Here is a 15,303-nt window from a genome sequence, read left to right on the forward strand (position 1 = left end):
GCTGTATCTTGATGCATTAGGTGCATTAGTGAATTAAAATGGTCGCTTTGATCATTTGATTGGTGCTTTGTCATGTGATTTAGACAGCCAATCAGACCATACTCTTCAATGTCGCATCTCTGTTTTCTAGGACTCTAGTCTGAATAAGCTTCACTTTACGTCCCTTTTACTACTATTTACTGACTGTCAGAGGGAAAAAGGATAGTTTTCGTCCATTTTTTACAAGTTTTTTAAAGCGATCCCATTTTGTTATTTTATCCAAATTTGCTTTATTTAAAAATGGCACGCAACAAACTTTTATGTGTCATTTCTCGCTTATGACGTCACGATTCGAATATGGCCGCGGTGACTAAGTATAGGAGCCTTAACTGTTTTATAATAAAGCTATATATATGTATCTAATGTGCGCCTTCCTATAGCAGATATATAGGATCTACAATTTACAAAACCAGTTTCGAACGATTTTAATTAAGAAAAGTTATAGCAAACAGACTCTCGATGATTTGCTATTGTTTTCCGAGAGATCAACAAAGACCGATGTTACTATTCAAATTTTAATTTTAACTTAGATTTTTTTATATAAAGAGCAGGTGTCCAACTCTGAATCATGATCACAATTGAAAATAATAACTTGAATTTTTTAAATCAAATTGTCATTAAAAAACTAAAAGTTATCTTTTTTCTAATCTATTTAAAGATTTCCCAGTATTTAAGCAATTAATTAGGGAATTAGCAATTTTTGTTATCTACAAATTGTTCGAAATTAATCTCAGCTGATAATCTTGATGTCTCACGCATTTCAGATGCGTCCGGTATTTATGTAGCTACCTCATGTACAGACAAAACGTTGTGCGTGTACGATTATTATAGTGGTGAATGTATGGCTACTATGGTTGGTCACTCGGAACTGGTGACAGGTTTGCGCTTCAGTCCAGACTGTCGTCATCTTGTATCTGCAAGCGGCGATGGCTGTGTGTTTGTATGGCGTGTTCCGCATGATATGGTCGTGACCATGCAAGCTCGTTTGGCTCAACAAGCAATGCGCGCCGGCAAGTGAGTAGTTTCTTCTCTCCTGTTTGTAAATTTTAATTATCATTGTGTAACTTGAGCTGAAATAATTTCTCTTTCTCAAATGTATTCATAGGAGACCGCTCCAAGTCAACGGTGACGGAATCAATGTGCGATTGGATAATGAAACTTTCGGGTCGCCTCCACCGGACTTCCTCGATCCTAATGCAAATCCAACGCCTCAGAGTGTAGATTATAGATTTAGCGTCGGTCAGTTGCCATTATGGGCTAAGAAACAAATAAATACCACAAATGTTGATGATAGTGCAATGCTGAGCTCAAGTGTCAGATCTCTTGGTGTGGATCTGCCAAAGGGACGATGGGCGCAAAGAGTTCAACAGGGCGACGGTATCACTGTAAAATCCGTTTATGATAGCGATGAAGTTATACCATTTCCTCCGTCGCGCAGTGTCATTGATTCGGATGGTGGTGGTGGCGGTGGTGGCTCGAAAGATAGCTCCATTGATAGTGGCACAGAGACGAAATGTAGCAGCGACTATCCTCGAGAAACGATAATTACTAAAAGAGTTAGTAAAAGAGAATTTTTAAGCGTCCTTTGAAATAACTTGTAGTAGATAAATTGCAAATTGATAGACAGAATACAGATACATAATTATAGAACCAAAGAAATGTTCTTCTTTTCATTGAATCGATATATTCGAATCATTTAAACAATTTTTTTCTTATACGATTGACATTTTGATTGATACTTTTTTCTAAATAATTTAAAAAAAATTATTTTTTGTAACTTTGCTCATAATTTTTAATAGAATTATAATTTTTTAAAATTAAACATTACAGTCATAATGCAATTATTTCTAAAGAGATTAAGATAACAATTATAAAAAAACTTCATTTTCACGTTTCTTGATAAACTTAAAAATAATCAAAATAGCAACTTTTTTTGTTAAAAAAAAAAGAGATAATTTCCTGCATGTTTTTAATTACGTAAATCTTTTTCTTTGTTTATTTCAAATTAAGTAAAAAGCTACCAGATAACAAATTAAATAAAAAGAAAAAAATTAAATTTTTTTTCTTGGTTATCCGCTTCTAAATATTGAAACCATGAGAGATTTTATAAGTTCATTCTCTTTTATTTTGGACTTTTGGATTTATTCCATAATCATTTGGCACAGTTCAAACGTGCATAATGTACCTTTTTTTAATAAAAGAAAAGATATTTTGATAATATTAATAATAAAAGAGATCAGCTCGTATTTTGCAATCAATTAAAATAAAAACTAGGTCAATTAAACTAGTGATTTTTAGGTCAAAAATTAAAAATTATCATTTATTCAAGAAATTAATTACATTAACTCTTCATGGTCACACTGGTTTAAAATGACCCGAGCATAATCTTTCATGCTAGATTTCAGAAATCTTCAAAATAAATACCTCTTTTGAAACACGTATAATCATACTATTTTTTTCTTAAAAGTACATCATCTCAAAAGTATTAGGTTAAAATTTTGTTTAAAAATATTAAAAATTAAAATGTTATGATTTTTTAAGTAAAAAAATTAATTTTTTCGAAGTTAACATGTTTACAATTTTTTTTAATGTTAAGATTAAATTTTTCACTAAAACGCTATTGTTCTATTTTATTAAAGGTTGAAATGATATACTGTAATTTTTTTAAATTATTAATGAAACTAATACTGTTGATTTAATAACACTTTAAAAATGGCTTGGGTCAATTTGTCCCAGTATGACCATTGTGTAACTATTATGAAGTGTGACCATAAAGGGTTAATCTTAAATTCTTAAGACGTTGCGAACTTTACTTATTGTTAGTCATCTTCAGTCGTAATAAAATAAATTAGGACGATGTAAATAAGAGATACATCTAATAAGTCAAAGTTTAAAATATTATACATAAATAACGCTGATGTTACAATTAAAAATTAAAAACGGAACTGTTTGCCATTCGCAAGCAAAAAAGAGTGGAGTCAACAGAGATAAAGATTGTAAAAAAATTATCTATAAATTCTTTGTGTGTGTCCATAATATCCAATAGAAAGGTCAGACAAAATTATAAATTAAAAACACGGAATGGACTATGTAACCAATTAAAAAGTCATAGAATAAAAACCAAAAGGGGCAATAATATATGTATATATACATATACACATAAATGTATGTTGGGAAAAAGAATTCATAAAGATTTACTTTGGATTTCACAATGGAATAACACGCAGAGAGATGTGTCCGATAAATATTTTGTGCTCGTACGGATAATGATAGATAAGCGAGATTAAAAGTTATTATATTATAAATAGCATATCATTCGTTCTGTTTACAATATTTAAAGAATTAAAGTTTTAAAACTTATTAGAGAATACATCCAGTAAACAAAAATAAGAATTATCGAGAAACTCGATCTCCTGGGAATTGATTCCTTTTTGTTATTTTTTAATATATAATATTTCAGAAACGAGTTTTATTGTAACTTCAGCTTCTTATTTATGTATAATAATTTTAAACTTTGACTTATTAGATGTGTCTCTTATTCACATCGTCCTAATTTATTTTATTACGACTGAAGGTGACTAACAATAAGTAAAGTTCGAAACGTCTCAGGAATTTAAGATTAATGCAATAAATTCCATGAATAAATGATAATTTTTAATTTTTGATCTAAAAATTGCTCGTTTAATTGATCTGATTTTTATTTTAATATTTCGATTATTTTTAAGTTTACTCTCTCCTTTAAATACGTGACTATTTTATAATTGTTGAATGATAATCATCAAATAATATTATTTTATTGTTTCAATCTGTTGTATTGCTGCTTTTTCTAATCTAACAAGGAGAGGCTCAGATGTGGTAATTTTCGAAAAATTTTCGAAACTTATATAGTACGTGAAATGTATCACTTAGACATTATTTTAGCCAAGCAGTAAGATGCACTTTTCAGCCAATGTCGAGAAAAAATTTGTTTTAATTTTAATATTTATGTCATTTCTATTTAAAATTAATCAAATTTATAGTAATCAACGGATATTCAATATAAATATATAAAAAATGCACATTTCATTTACAATGTAATGAAAAACTGCGATAAATAAAACTCAATACAACGAGAGCAAGCAAATTAAATCAACGTAACGAGGATCCGAAATAAAATATTTTTGTGATTTTGGAGATTAGAAAAAAATAGAATATACAAATAAAGTATATTATTTATTCTTTAATTGGTATCGGTTATTGTATATCGTACAATCTTTCATACGTCAGCTTTATAAGTATCGCATGAGCCTGAATGATATTCGTCATAAAAGTAGGGAAAACACAACGTTTTGCAACACATAGAACACATTATAAACGCATGAAGCTACTGATGGCGAAGTATACTTATTTATCATCAATAGTTTCAAAAAACCTTGTGCACGTGGCAAAGCTGCGTTTATAATGTGTTCTATATGCCGTGAAACGTTTGTGTTTCCCCTGTTTTTATGACCAATATCATTCAGGCTCATGCGATACTTATAAAGCTGACGTATGAAAAATTATACGATATACAGTAACCGATACCAATTACCGAATTAAAGAATAAATAATATTATACATTATTTGTATATTCTATTTTTTCCTAATCCAAAATCACAAAAATATTTTATTTTGGTTACGTTGGTTTAATTTGCTTGCTCTCGTTGCATTAAATTTTATTTGTCGTAAATTTTCGTTACATTATAAATGAAATGTGCATTTTTCATATATTTATATTGAATATCCGTTGATTACTATAAATTTGATCAATTTTAAATAGAAATGACAAATATTAAAATTTAAAAAAATTTTTTTCTCGACATTGGCTGAAAAGTGCGTCTTACTGCTTGGCCAAAATAATGTCTAAGTGATGCACTTCACGTACCATAAGTTTCAGATTTTTCTAAAATTACTACGTCTGAGCCTCTCCTTGTAAGAAAAGGATATTAATATTTTTACGATTTTAGGAAGAAGAGGAGAGTATATTTCAACCTTGTCCCAAAAGTTATAGAGAGATAGAAAATGAAACAAAACAGGTAAATAATTAAAATTGTATGAGTATTATTGTTTAATCGTATTATTGTCTTTTTAAGCAGATTCATTTTTGTTTATCGATTCTTTTGCTTTGCTTGTGCTTTTTTAATCGTTTAATTTTGTTTTGGTAATTTGGTTTATAATCAATTTTATATTTATTTCATTGATCATATTTTATTTCAATCACTGATATAGCTGATTGGCGATAAGGTTACAGTAAGAAGTAACAATATTACGGAATTGACACGTCAATCGAGGAGTCGTCATCACACCGATGATAGCAGTCTTGGCAGCTTTAAATTTGAGGTATATTTTTCTAAAAACATGAAACATAATTTCCAAAATTATTATCCGAAAAATAATCTGTTAAGAAAATAATTTATAAATTCGTTTTTTCAAGCATAACAAAATGTATTATATGTTGTATAAAAATAATATTTCTGCCGATATTTATCCTCAATTGACATTAATGTGTTACTTATAGCTTATGTGTTATTTATGTTTTTAATTTAATTGTCAATAAATTAAATAAATAATGCTTTGCCATATTTTTATCAAAAGATATATGTCATTCAGGATCATGAAAGTACTGAACATGACGGGGATGTCGAAGATTATTCCGAAGGAGAAAATGGAACAACTGGTTCTGAAAAGTCACACCATAGATTAATGTATTATCCCCCACCAGAAGATATTGTGTCAAATCAGTTTACGGTTAATGCGATGGACGTTGAAGAGCTTCGAAGGTTCGTTGTTGATTCAATATATCTAAGTTTTTTATCATGTGTTTTTTTTTTTATTGAATAGTGCAAAGAGTATCTTGTATACATAGGTCGCAAAGGCGCCAACGAAAGTTGAAAAACGCAGAAAATGGTCGGACAAGCGAATTAACCGCATCTGGTAGTCAAGATGAATCTGATTCAGAAGGCGGAGCATCAACTCCTAGCGCCGAGAGAAATCCGTTATCTATGTTATCTGAAGCTAGCTCGGAAGGTTTTGATCAGCTTGCTAAACAAAGTCACAGAGAAAAATATCTGAAGAATGCCTTCGAATCGCTTAGTGGCGCGGAGGAACCATCAAATCGTGTAAAAGCAACAAGTATTAGCTCTCAGTTTCACGGAAGGTAAAATAATATTTGATAAGTTGAAATTGTATAATAGTATATAATAGATCATTATTTTAACAATTGTGGATTACTGATTAATTTGGTTTGTTATAGACTCAGTGGTGTTGAAGGTAACACCACTGCCAAAATACATAATGCAGCAGTGGTTAATGCAACAAAACATGCAAGAGGCGACATTGATGTTGTTAAAAAACGGGAGGAGTTGCAGAGGAGGATAGAAGAAACCAGAAGAAAATTACAAAGTGTGAGTAATGATCTTTACATGAGAAAAGTGAAATATTTTACAGGAACTTTTGTAATAAAACTTGACTCTTACTTTTGCAGGTTGGTTATAGATCGTTACTAAAATCCAGCCAAAGCATATCTGATTTGAGCAGTCACATACAGGAAAAGCATCATCGTTCGAATAGGCTCAACACAGGTAACAGATCCGGTCAACAAAATCAATTTTCAAAACCAATTAATCCCTGCAAACCTATGCTAAATCCAAAGCCCACGTTTAAATCCCAGCAATCCATTAACAAGGTTCAAGGTATGGGGAATGCATTACCTAAGCTAGAGATACCAAATAAAAACCGCTTGTCGAAAAGTCCAACTATGTTGTGCATCAATGAGAAAGCAAAAACAGTCCTTAACCGTCCGTTAACGTTGACATTAAAAAAAACTGAAAAGTATAAGCTGTCCTTGAATAAGGCTAATCAATCTTTACCCGAATCTCCTGTATGCGAAGAATTAAAACTGTTGAAAGAGCAGTGTAAGAAGAACATAAGTCGGTTTGCAAGATTTGCCCAGAAAAGAAGATCTTGTAGCTATTTTATCGGTCTGAATGATAATGAGAAAGATATGGCGAATGTTGCAAAATCTTTCGAAAGCTTACCTGCTATGAATGAACGTAATGTGGAAAATCTTAAAGAGACCGTTGATGATTCTGACGAAGGAAATGGCAATTTCAGTGATGATTCATTGGAAGGAGATTTCAAGAATCCGCCTCGACGTTGCGTCAGTGATTATCAAATAAACTTCCACATGAATGACTGCAGAAGTTATTCGAATTATCAGAATAGCCAGAAAAAAATTTTAACTAGCTCTCAAGAAAGCATACTTTCAGATGCCTCCGTTGAGTCGTTCTCTAAAGAAAGTGCTGAAATCTTGGATTATAACCATTATGATCATGACAGACACTCGAGTGCAAGCTTCTTTTTGTCTCGACGTAAGATGCAGGAAGGCAGAAGTCAAGAAAGCATATTAACCGACGAGTCGGATTATCAGATGTTTCCATTACGCCAGAACGCTGATCATCGAAGCACAGAGAGCGTGTTAACCGATGATTCGGACTCCTTGGTGAAATCTGCACCCCTGGAAATGTTGTTTGACTCGCATTACAAGCGAAAAAGGCAAAATTCTGAAACCTACAGCGGAAATCCTAATAATATTGTAGAGACTGTCACGGATGATACACAAAGCTTTGCCAATGAAAATACATTGCACAGAACGGTGTTTAGATCAAAATCTTTGCAGGACACTAGAATCAACAAAGCAAGGGACAACACGAATTTTGTAGAGGATAACGCATCATTGAAAACTCATGTTTACTGTGAATTGAATTTTGACAACGAACACAAGGACGATGTGGATGCGATGGTTTGCAACGGTTCGGAAACTATCTCGCGTAGCAGTAATCTGAAAGTGCCTACGAAACCAGAATCAATGATGATCTTGAATGATTTTGTTGCTCACAAACCACCGAAACCTAAAAGAAACTCGTCTCGTACTCAGAGCATGCGTAACAGAGTTAGACCAACCTGGAAATATATTGACACTCCGTCCTCATCACCTGCTTTAAAAAGCGTCGCTGATTCCGACAATTACACGGCGTCTTCCATGAGTTCAGTTTGTTCCGAATATCGTGCTACGCAGGACAATAGAGAAATTAAGCGAGATTCGATTGATTCGGAAGTAATGCAACAATTTTTACAGTCTGCGCTGCAATCTGATGATAATAAAGATAGTGGAGGTGAATTTTACAGTCTACAGACATGTCGCATCGATAAGAACGGTACTTTGCAGGATGAGCTGATGTATGACAGAAACGACTTGTCGCGTTTAACAAAAAATCATCATATAACGAAGATTCATGATACGAGGGAAGGACAGTGCGCATCTTATGATAAAGAGCAAGTAAATTTATTTGAAAACGTTCCAACGAAAGATATGTACGAAACTTATGATTCACTAGAGCCCAAAGGAGTCTCCTGCGACCTGCAAAGAGAAGAGCTATCGCTCGGGAGTAGTTCGAATTTACAATCCACGAGCGAACATATCAATGATTTCAATAAGAGCGTGGATTTTAGAATAACTCGCGCAATCGAGGGTACTGTAAAACTACTTTCAAAGGAATTTGAGAATCTAGTAAAGCAAAAGCAGTACTTAACGAAAGAGAAGTATATGCGACTGACACATGGTCAGGAGACTAGCGAAAACTTTGCCAAGTTGGAAGCTGAACGAGATAGTAGATTTTGTGCGATTAGGCGTGATATACGGTTACACTCGTGCGGCGAGGACAGCGACTGCGCTGACGTGTCGGCGATGGACAGATCGCTAATGGAGAGCGGTTCTTCCACATCCGCCTCGAGTTGCACTAACTCACCTAAGAGAATGTGGCCGCCCGCGTCGCGATGTCCGAGTCACACAAAGTGGATGAAAACTCTACCGACGATTAATCAAACGATACTTTCCACGAAGCATCCTTATGCAGGTATCAACCGAGAAAATGTTTGCATATATTTTTTACGTGTTAAATTTTACGTGTAGTGTCCCAAAATCAAGTAGAAGTTTACGCATTAAATCGTTTACTGAAAAAATACTTTTTATTATATGTACATATATCCCGTTGTGTTGTAAATGTACACACTTATGGCGTTTTCCACATAAAAGCAGTGTTAAAATCTGCACGGAGGCAGTACAGATTTTAACATTGCTCTTATAGGAAAAACTGCGCGAGTGCAGTCCCAAGGAAAAACGCTATTATATAGTACGTATAAAAATATATACAAGGGTAGTTCAAAAAATAATTGGAATTTTTTAACAAAAAATATATTAATGAGGGACAGCAAGTTTATATGGTTAAATTAAAGGCGATATTTATTTTAGGGAAAAGAATATGTGGACACAATTTTTTGTTTAAATGTTATTTATTATTATATTGAGATGTAAAAAATTAAATGAAAAAAATGTGATAAAACGTAATACATTCGAAATTTCCACGTCTGTCTTTAATAATAGAAAAACTCTTACATTTGTAATAATTTTGTATACCTATATATTACAAATTAATTTTCTACATTTGAAATATGATATAGTATATATGAAATATGAAATATTATATAGTAATAACAGAGAACATAACGGAGAATTATATTTGTTTTTTTCCTTGAAATAAATTCAGAAATTTCGCCTTTAATTTGACTCGTATAAATCTCCTATCAACCCTCCTTTTTAGAATTATTAAAATACATCAGTCTCTTCTTTATTTTATATAAATATGTCCAACATTTCATTAGTTGATTAATGCCATATGAATAAAATATTTAATTTTTACAGTAAATTATTTACTTTTTTTTAACATTGTCATCAGAAGAAAATATTCTTTCAAAATGCCCTTTTCAACAGTTTAAAAATATAATGCTTACATGGTAACAGATCGACGTTGCACATAGTAACAAATAGTAATTGCTTCAAAACTTTAATTTTGAGCTCTTTCAGTATTTTCATGGCTTGAGTTGCAATATAAAGTCTGGTTTTCTTGCAGCAGACTGATTACTGAAGAATCTTTTTTTTTTCCTCAAATTTACTGGTTCTAATTCTGTTTTCAACAATTCTGAATAATTGGCATTATTTATTGTTGTATTTATTGGTGTAAATGTATCAAAATAACGCAAGGAAGTAATAGAGATCAAAGAGTAATGAAATAAATTTTATTCTGATGGTATCAATTAGCTAATAAAATTTTGGATGTTACGTAGAACAAGAAAGAGACTATATTAAAGATTGATGAATTTTTTTCTTATATTTTAATGTTTAATTTTTTGAAGTACTTTTGTATTTATGAAAGTGAATTGTTCTTAATGAAATATCGTTTATTTATTCATTGCTTATGAACAATCGCGTTCGATTTTATTTCAACTATTTCAAGACGACAGCATCTTACTTTTCAGTTTGAATGCCTTTCGAGTTATGTGAAGACTTTGTTAATATTTTTTTTACATTTTGCACGGAATGCAATCGCATGTTCTCATTACGTTACAACATTATCCTTCTCCCCTTCCAACACTATCCTGCTCTTTATTATGTCTCATTTTGTTATTTATTTTTACAAGAAGCTATTTACTTTATGCAAGAAACTGCAAGTTAAAGCAATTATATTAATTGTTTAAAATTAAAATTATTTTGAACTTGATCTTATACACATAAAGAAAAATTATTAAGTATATTCCATATATTCTATTCTATTTTATAAATTTTATTATTTTTTACATTGTATATATTTTTTCTGTCAATGAAAAAACAATTCTTATATATCATAATTTATTTAATTATTTATTAAACAAATTTCCTCAAAACATTTCCAAGAAAAGAAAAGAAATGCATCATGCAAATAGTAGCGATTAGTGCATGTGTGTACGCGTTGTCAACAGTTGGCAGTAGTGGGGGGCGAATCTCGTCAAAAGTTATTGACAGCGAAGAAGAAGAAGAGGGTGGCATGAGGCGCGCCTGTTCGTTGAGTGATCTTTCCATCAGTCCTTCAAATAGGTTATTGCATGGTCCTGTACAAGGTATCTCTCATCGTTCTATATGAATAATATATTTGCTTTTACATCCAATGAATTAATTGTATTATTCGATGAGTTATTTTTATTAAAGTAGATTTTTGTTAGGTATTTTATAAATATACTTGTCTTTTGTATAAATACATTAAAAATATATGTATAAAATATGTGTAAATTTTTTTTCTTAATTAGTGACAATAGTTTCAGGAAAATTAGGAAATAAAAATATAAGCGCAGCAACAAGATTAGGAGGTGTCAATCCTAGCAGCCAATCCAGATATGTTTCAGGAAAAAATCACTCCACTCATATAACGAGAAGCAGCAGTGTTGGTGTTTTAAATCAAGTATGTTATTTGACATGTGCAATAAGAACATCGAAAATTACACTCCTTCCCTTTTACACACATATATACGTGCGTGCAGATGATATACGTTAAACAAAAGTTATTTATAATTTATATTAAATAAAAATTATTGTAATTTGTAGAGCGACTCGGAATCGGATGCTGGTATAACAGGGGGAAATAGAGGCTGGAGTGGTCAATCTAGCATCAACACCAAGACAAGTGGTTTAATGAGACCGACGATCAGTTCTCAAAATAAAATCAATCAAACTAAATTGAGTTCTTCTAGTAACAATGTTTTATCAATTTTAAGAAGAAGAGGAATGCAAGGAGCATTTTCGACTGGTAAATTTAAATTCTCACTTTATAAATCTTTATAAGTGTATTAATGAATATGACGAATATAATGCTGTTTATTTAAAATATATTTTTTTGTAGTTAATCTAAGTCAAGTGGGAAATCAAGAAGACTCGAGTTCAGAGGATACTTCGTCGAATGGAAATGGAAGAAAACCGGCACTACCGCCAAGACCTAGAAGTATCAGTATTGACCATTCCTCTGCTAGGTAAAGCTTTAATACTCTTGATTTTTATTGAACAGTTTCGAGCATACATAAAAAGTTAATAATCCTGTTAAACTAATAAACACGTATATCTTATAACCGCGTTTATAAAATTTGCATTCAGAAGCTTATGATCTTCGAGCACTCCAATTTATAGCCTTCTTTCCTTAATGAAACATATACTTTAACAGTAAATAATTAACATGTAATGTTGAAATGTAATAAGGAAGATAACCCCTAGTTACAATTTGCTCATTTTTGGCCTTTAGTTCTCGATCCTAATTTATGATTATATTACCGAGCCGTTTATTCATTAGATTTTTATAATTAACATTTTTAATATCTATTAAATTACTAAAACAATTATTTAAGTACAAGAACAGGTAATTTAAAAAATAAAATATTTTGTTTTTAAATTTTGACGCCTTTTATCCGAAAATACTTTTCGGATATATTTTTGTTCCATAGTATCCCTCACGCTTTGACACTCCATTTCGGTGTTTTTTTTTTGTTTTAGATGCCCCATCCTGTATAGGATCCATTTTAATGTCCCAAATATCTTTTTCCTATGCCTTTTTAAAAAAATGTTTCAGATAAAAGTTTTAGGGTTTTAAAGGGCACATTCGATAGTAGTATTATTGTGACCTTGGGTGACATCATTAAGGTCAGGTCAAAGTCACATCAATTTTTTTTAATGGAGCACCTAATTTTTGGTTCCAGAATCTAATAGCTGGTGTCAAGAGCTTTCCAAAGCACTATAATAAAATACTGTTAGGTTAAGTAAATTTCGAGTTATTAAGCTTGAAAGTTACAGTACCGCCGGCATTAGCATTATTCAAAGTGTCCGAATAATAGCTAAAACTTTTCAATGTTGTTTAGGGTCATGATCTTGATAACATATGTCAAGATCAAGGCCATTAACAGTTGTTGCTCTTATTTTCATTTTTGAAAATTGTCATTTTTTGAAAAAAAGAGGAACAACCTCCAAGGTCATAACCTTGACATATGTTGTCAAGCTCATGATTCTGAACAATATTCAAAAAGTTTTAGCCATTCGAACACCGGATAATGCTAACGGCGGTAGGTACTGTAACTTTCAAGCTTCATAACTCGAAATTTACTTAACCTAACAGTACTTTATTATAGTGCTTTGAAAAGCTCTTGACACCTACTATTAGATTCTGGAATCAAAAATTAGGTGCTCCATTTAAAAAAATTTATGAACTTTGACCTGACCCTAATGACACCACCCAAGGTCACAATAATACTGCTATCCAAAAGGAAAGGGTGCCCCTTAAGGATGTGCGTACAATAGTAGCAAAATGTTAAAGGAATTTGATTTTGACGAATATGCTCTTTTCATATAGTTTGAGTAATAAGAATTGTGCAGAATCTTATCATTTATTCAGAACTAGAGCGCAAAAATGCTTCTGTTGCTTATTTTCTGAGAATTTTCAAGAATCTTTTGGCAGTGACGGTATTCCAAATCGGCCAAATCCAACCTAAAATCCAAATTAAAATCCTTATAACTTTGAATTGTTTCAGTGAATCGACTCCGGCTTTTGTCATAAGTCTCCGAACATATATATAAATAATCTGTAAAATTTTTGTTAAATTCCTAATATTTTAAAAATTCTTATAAGGAATTTCTAAAATATTAAGGGCCCTTCCTAGTCAGCCACGAACTCTGCGTTGACGGTGGCGACGCTATATCCCGGTAGAAATTAGAAGCTCTTGTCATATTAGGCCCGTCCAATAATACGTGCTATACATCGGTGTTTTAAGTCATAAACCGTGATAATTCTACAGAATATATTGTATGCCGATATCGTAAGCAGTGTAATTATTGATCAATCACAGTCGAATTGACAACGAATTTTGTGTTGCGTGCCATTTCGTTATTATGTGCTTATAATTGTGAAAATGTAACTTGTCTCGTATTTATCAAAGTCGTAAAAATGGATGTAAACTATAGTTTTTGTCGAATTTTATACGTAAAAGTATCTTTTCCGTTCCTTTCAACAGCTGTCAAATCGTGAGTTTTCTCGCTTGAATAAGCTTGACTTCCTTTTACGACTATTTACTGACTTTTAGGGGGGAAAAGGATAGTTTCCATCTATTTTTGCAAGTTTTCTAAAGCAATCCTATTTATTAATTTTATCCAAATTCTCTTTATTTAAAAATGGCACGCAACAAACTTTTACGTGTTATTTCTCGCTGTTTCTCGCTTCTAATGTCACGAGTCCAATATGGCCGTGGTGATTAGGAAGGGCCCTTGCCCCTTAATAATAATTTATCAAAAATTCTTATAAAGAAAATTTCTAAAATATTAAGAATTTAACAAAAATTTTACAGATTATTTATATACATATTCGGACACATGACAAAAGCCAGAGTCGATTCACTGAAGCAATTCAAAGTTATAAGGATTTTAATTTGGATTTTTAGGTAGGATTTGGTCGATTTGAGGTACCGTCACTCTCAAAAGATTCTCGAAAATTCAAAAATTCTCAGAAAATAAGCAACAGAAGCATTTCTGCGCTCTAGTTTTGAATAAATGATAAGCACAATCCTTATATTACTCAAACTATATATGAGAAGAGCATATTCGTCAAAATCAAATTCCTTAACTTTTTGCTACTATTGTACGTATTATACATTCTTAAAGCCCGAAAACTTTTATCTGAAACATTTTTTGGTGAAAGGCATAGGAAAAAAGATATTTGAAGTGGGACATTAAAATGGCCTACTCTATATATAATAAATTACATTTTAAATAATGTATTAAGATTTCTCGAAAACTATGATATATATGATAAAACTGTATGATTCAGAGGGAGACATAAGAAGGTATCATTGATTTGACCTTGGCTGGCGTTGTCAAAGTCACATCGATTTTTTTTAAATAAACTTATATACATATATATATTTTTTGGTAAATATTAGATGAAGGGAGACTACTCCAATGACTTTGACTTTGACATATGTTGTCAAAGTCATGACCTTGAGTGATCTTCAGATAGTTTTAACCGTCGCTCGTTGTTTATTAAAAAATTAACAAAAAAAAATTGAAAAAAAAATATATGTACGCGCACATGCATCATATGGACTTCATAAATTTTTACTTTATTAAATGAATGAATATAATATACTAAAAATAATAGATATCTAAAAGATTAGACAAATCCCTACGCAAGGTAGAAAGTATATTAAACTGAATATCTATTAAATTGTCTTACTAAATAAATAAGTCTACAACATACTAACAATAATAAATACTGAAAAGATTAGACTTTTACTCAAGATAGAAAGTATATTAAATTAAATATTTATTAAATCTTTGCCTTATTAAGA

General features: G+C 31.4%; 1 protein-coding gene across 1 annotated transcript in view; it reads left to right on the forward strand.

Moving 5' to 3' along the window:
• Positions 1-736: 736 nt before the first annotated feature.
• LOC105456832 overlaps positions 737-15,303 on the forward strand; it is a gene marked incomplete at its 3' end in the record, with an annotated part of 18,675 nt that continues 4,108 nt past the window's right edge. Inside the window, exons 1-12 of the mRNA XM_011701155.1 lie at positions 737-1,053; positions 1,145-1,595; positions 5,025-5,093; positions 5,287-5,397; positions 5,668-5,837; positions 5,924-6,214; positions 6,311-6,461; positions 6,542-8,972; positions 10,912-11,049; positions 11,245-11,387; positions 11,531-11,732; positions 11,826-11,952. Of these exons, the coding sequence (XP_011699457.1) occupies positions 881-1,053; positions 1,145-1,595; positions 5,025-5,093; positions 5,287-5,397; positions 5,668-5,837; positions 5,924-6,214; positions 6,311-6,461; positions 6,542-8,972; positions 10,912-11,049; positions 11,245-11,387; positions 11,531-11,732; positions 11,826-11,952 (4,457 nt within the window). The remainder of the gene's footprint in view (positions 1,054-1,144; positions 1,596-5,024; positions 5,094-5,286; positions 5,398-5,667; positions 5,838-5,923; positions 6,215-6,310; positions 6,462-6,541; positions 8,973-10,911; positions 11,050-11,244; positions 11,388-11,530; positions 11,733-11,825; positions 11,953-15,303) is intronic.

This window comes from Wasmannia auropunctata, unplaced genomic scaffold (assembly GCF_000956235.1).
Source record: "Wasmannia auropunctata unplaced genomic scaffold, wasmannia.A_1.0 LD335522.1, whole genome shotgun sequence".
Classification (NCBI taxonomy): Eukaryota; Metazoa; Arthropoda; class Insecta; order Hymenoptera; family Formicidae; genus Wasmannia; species Wasmannia auropunctata.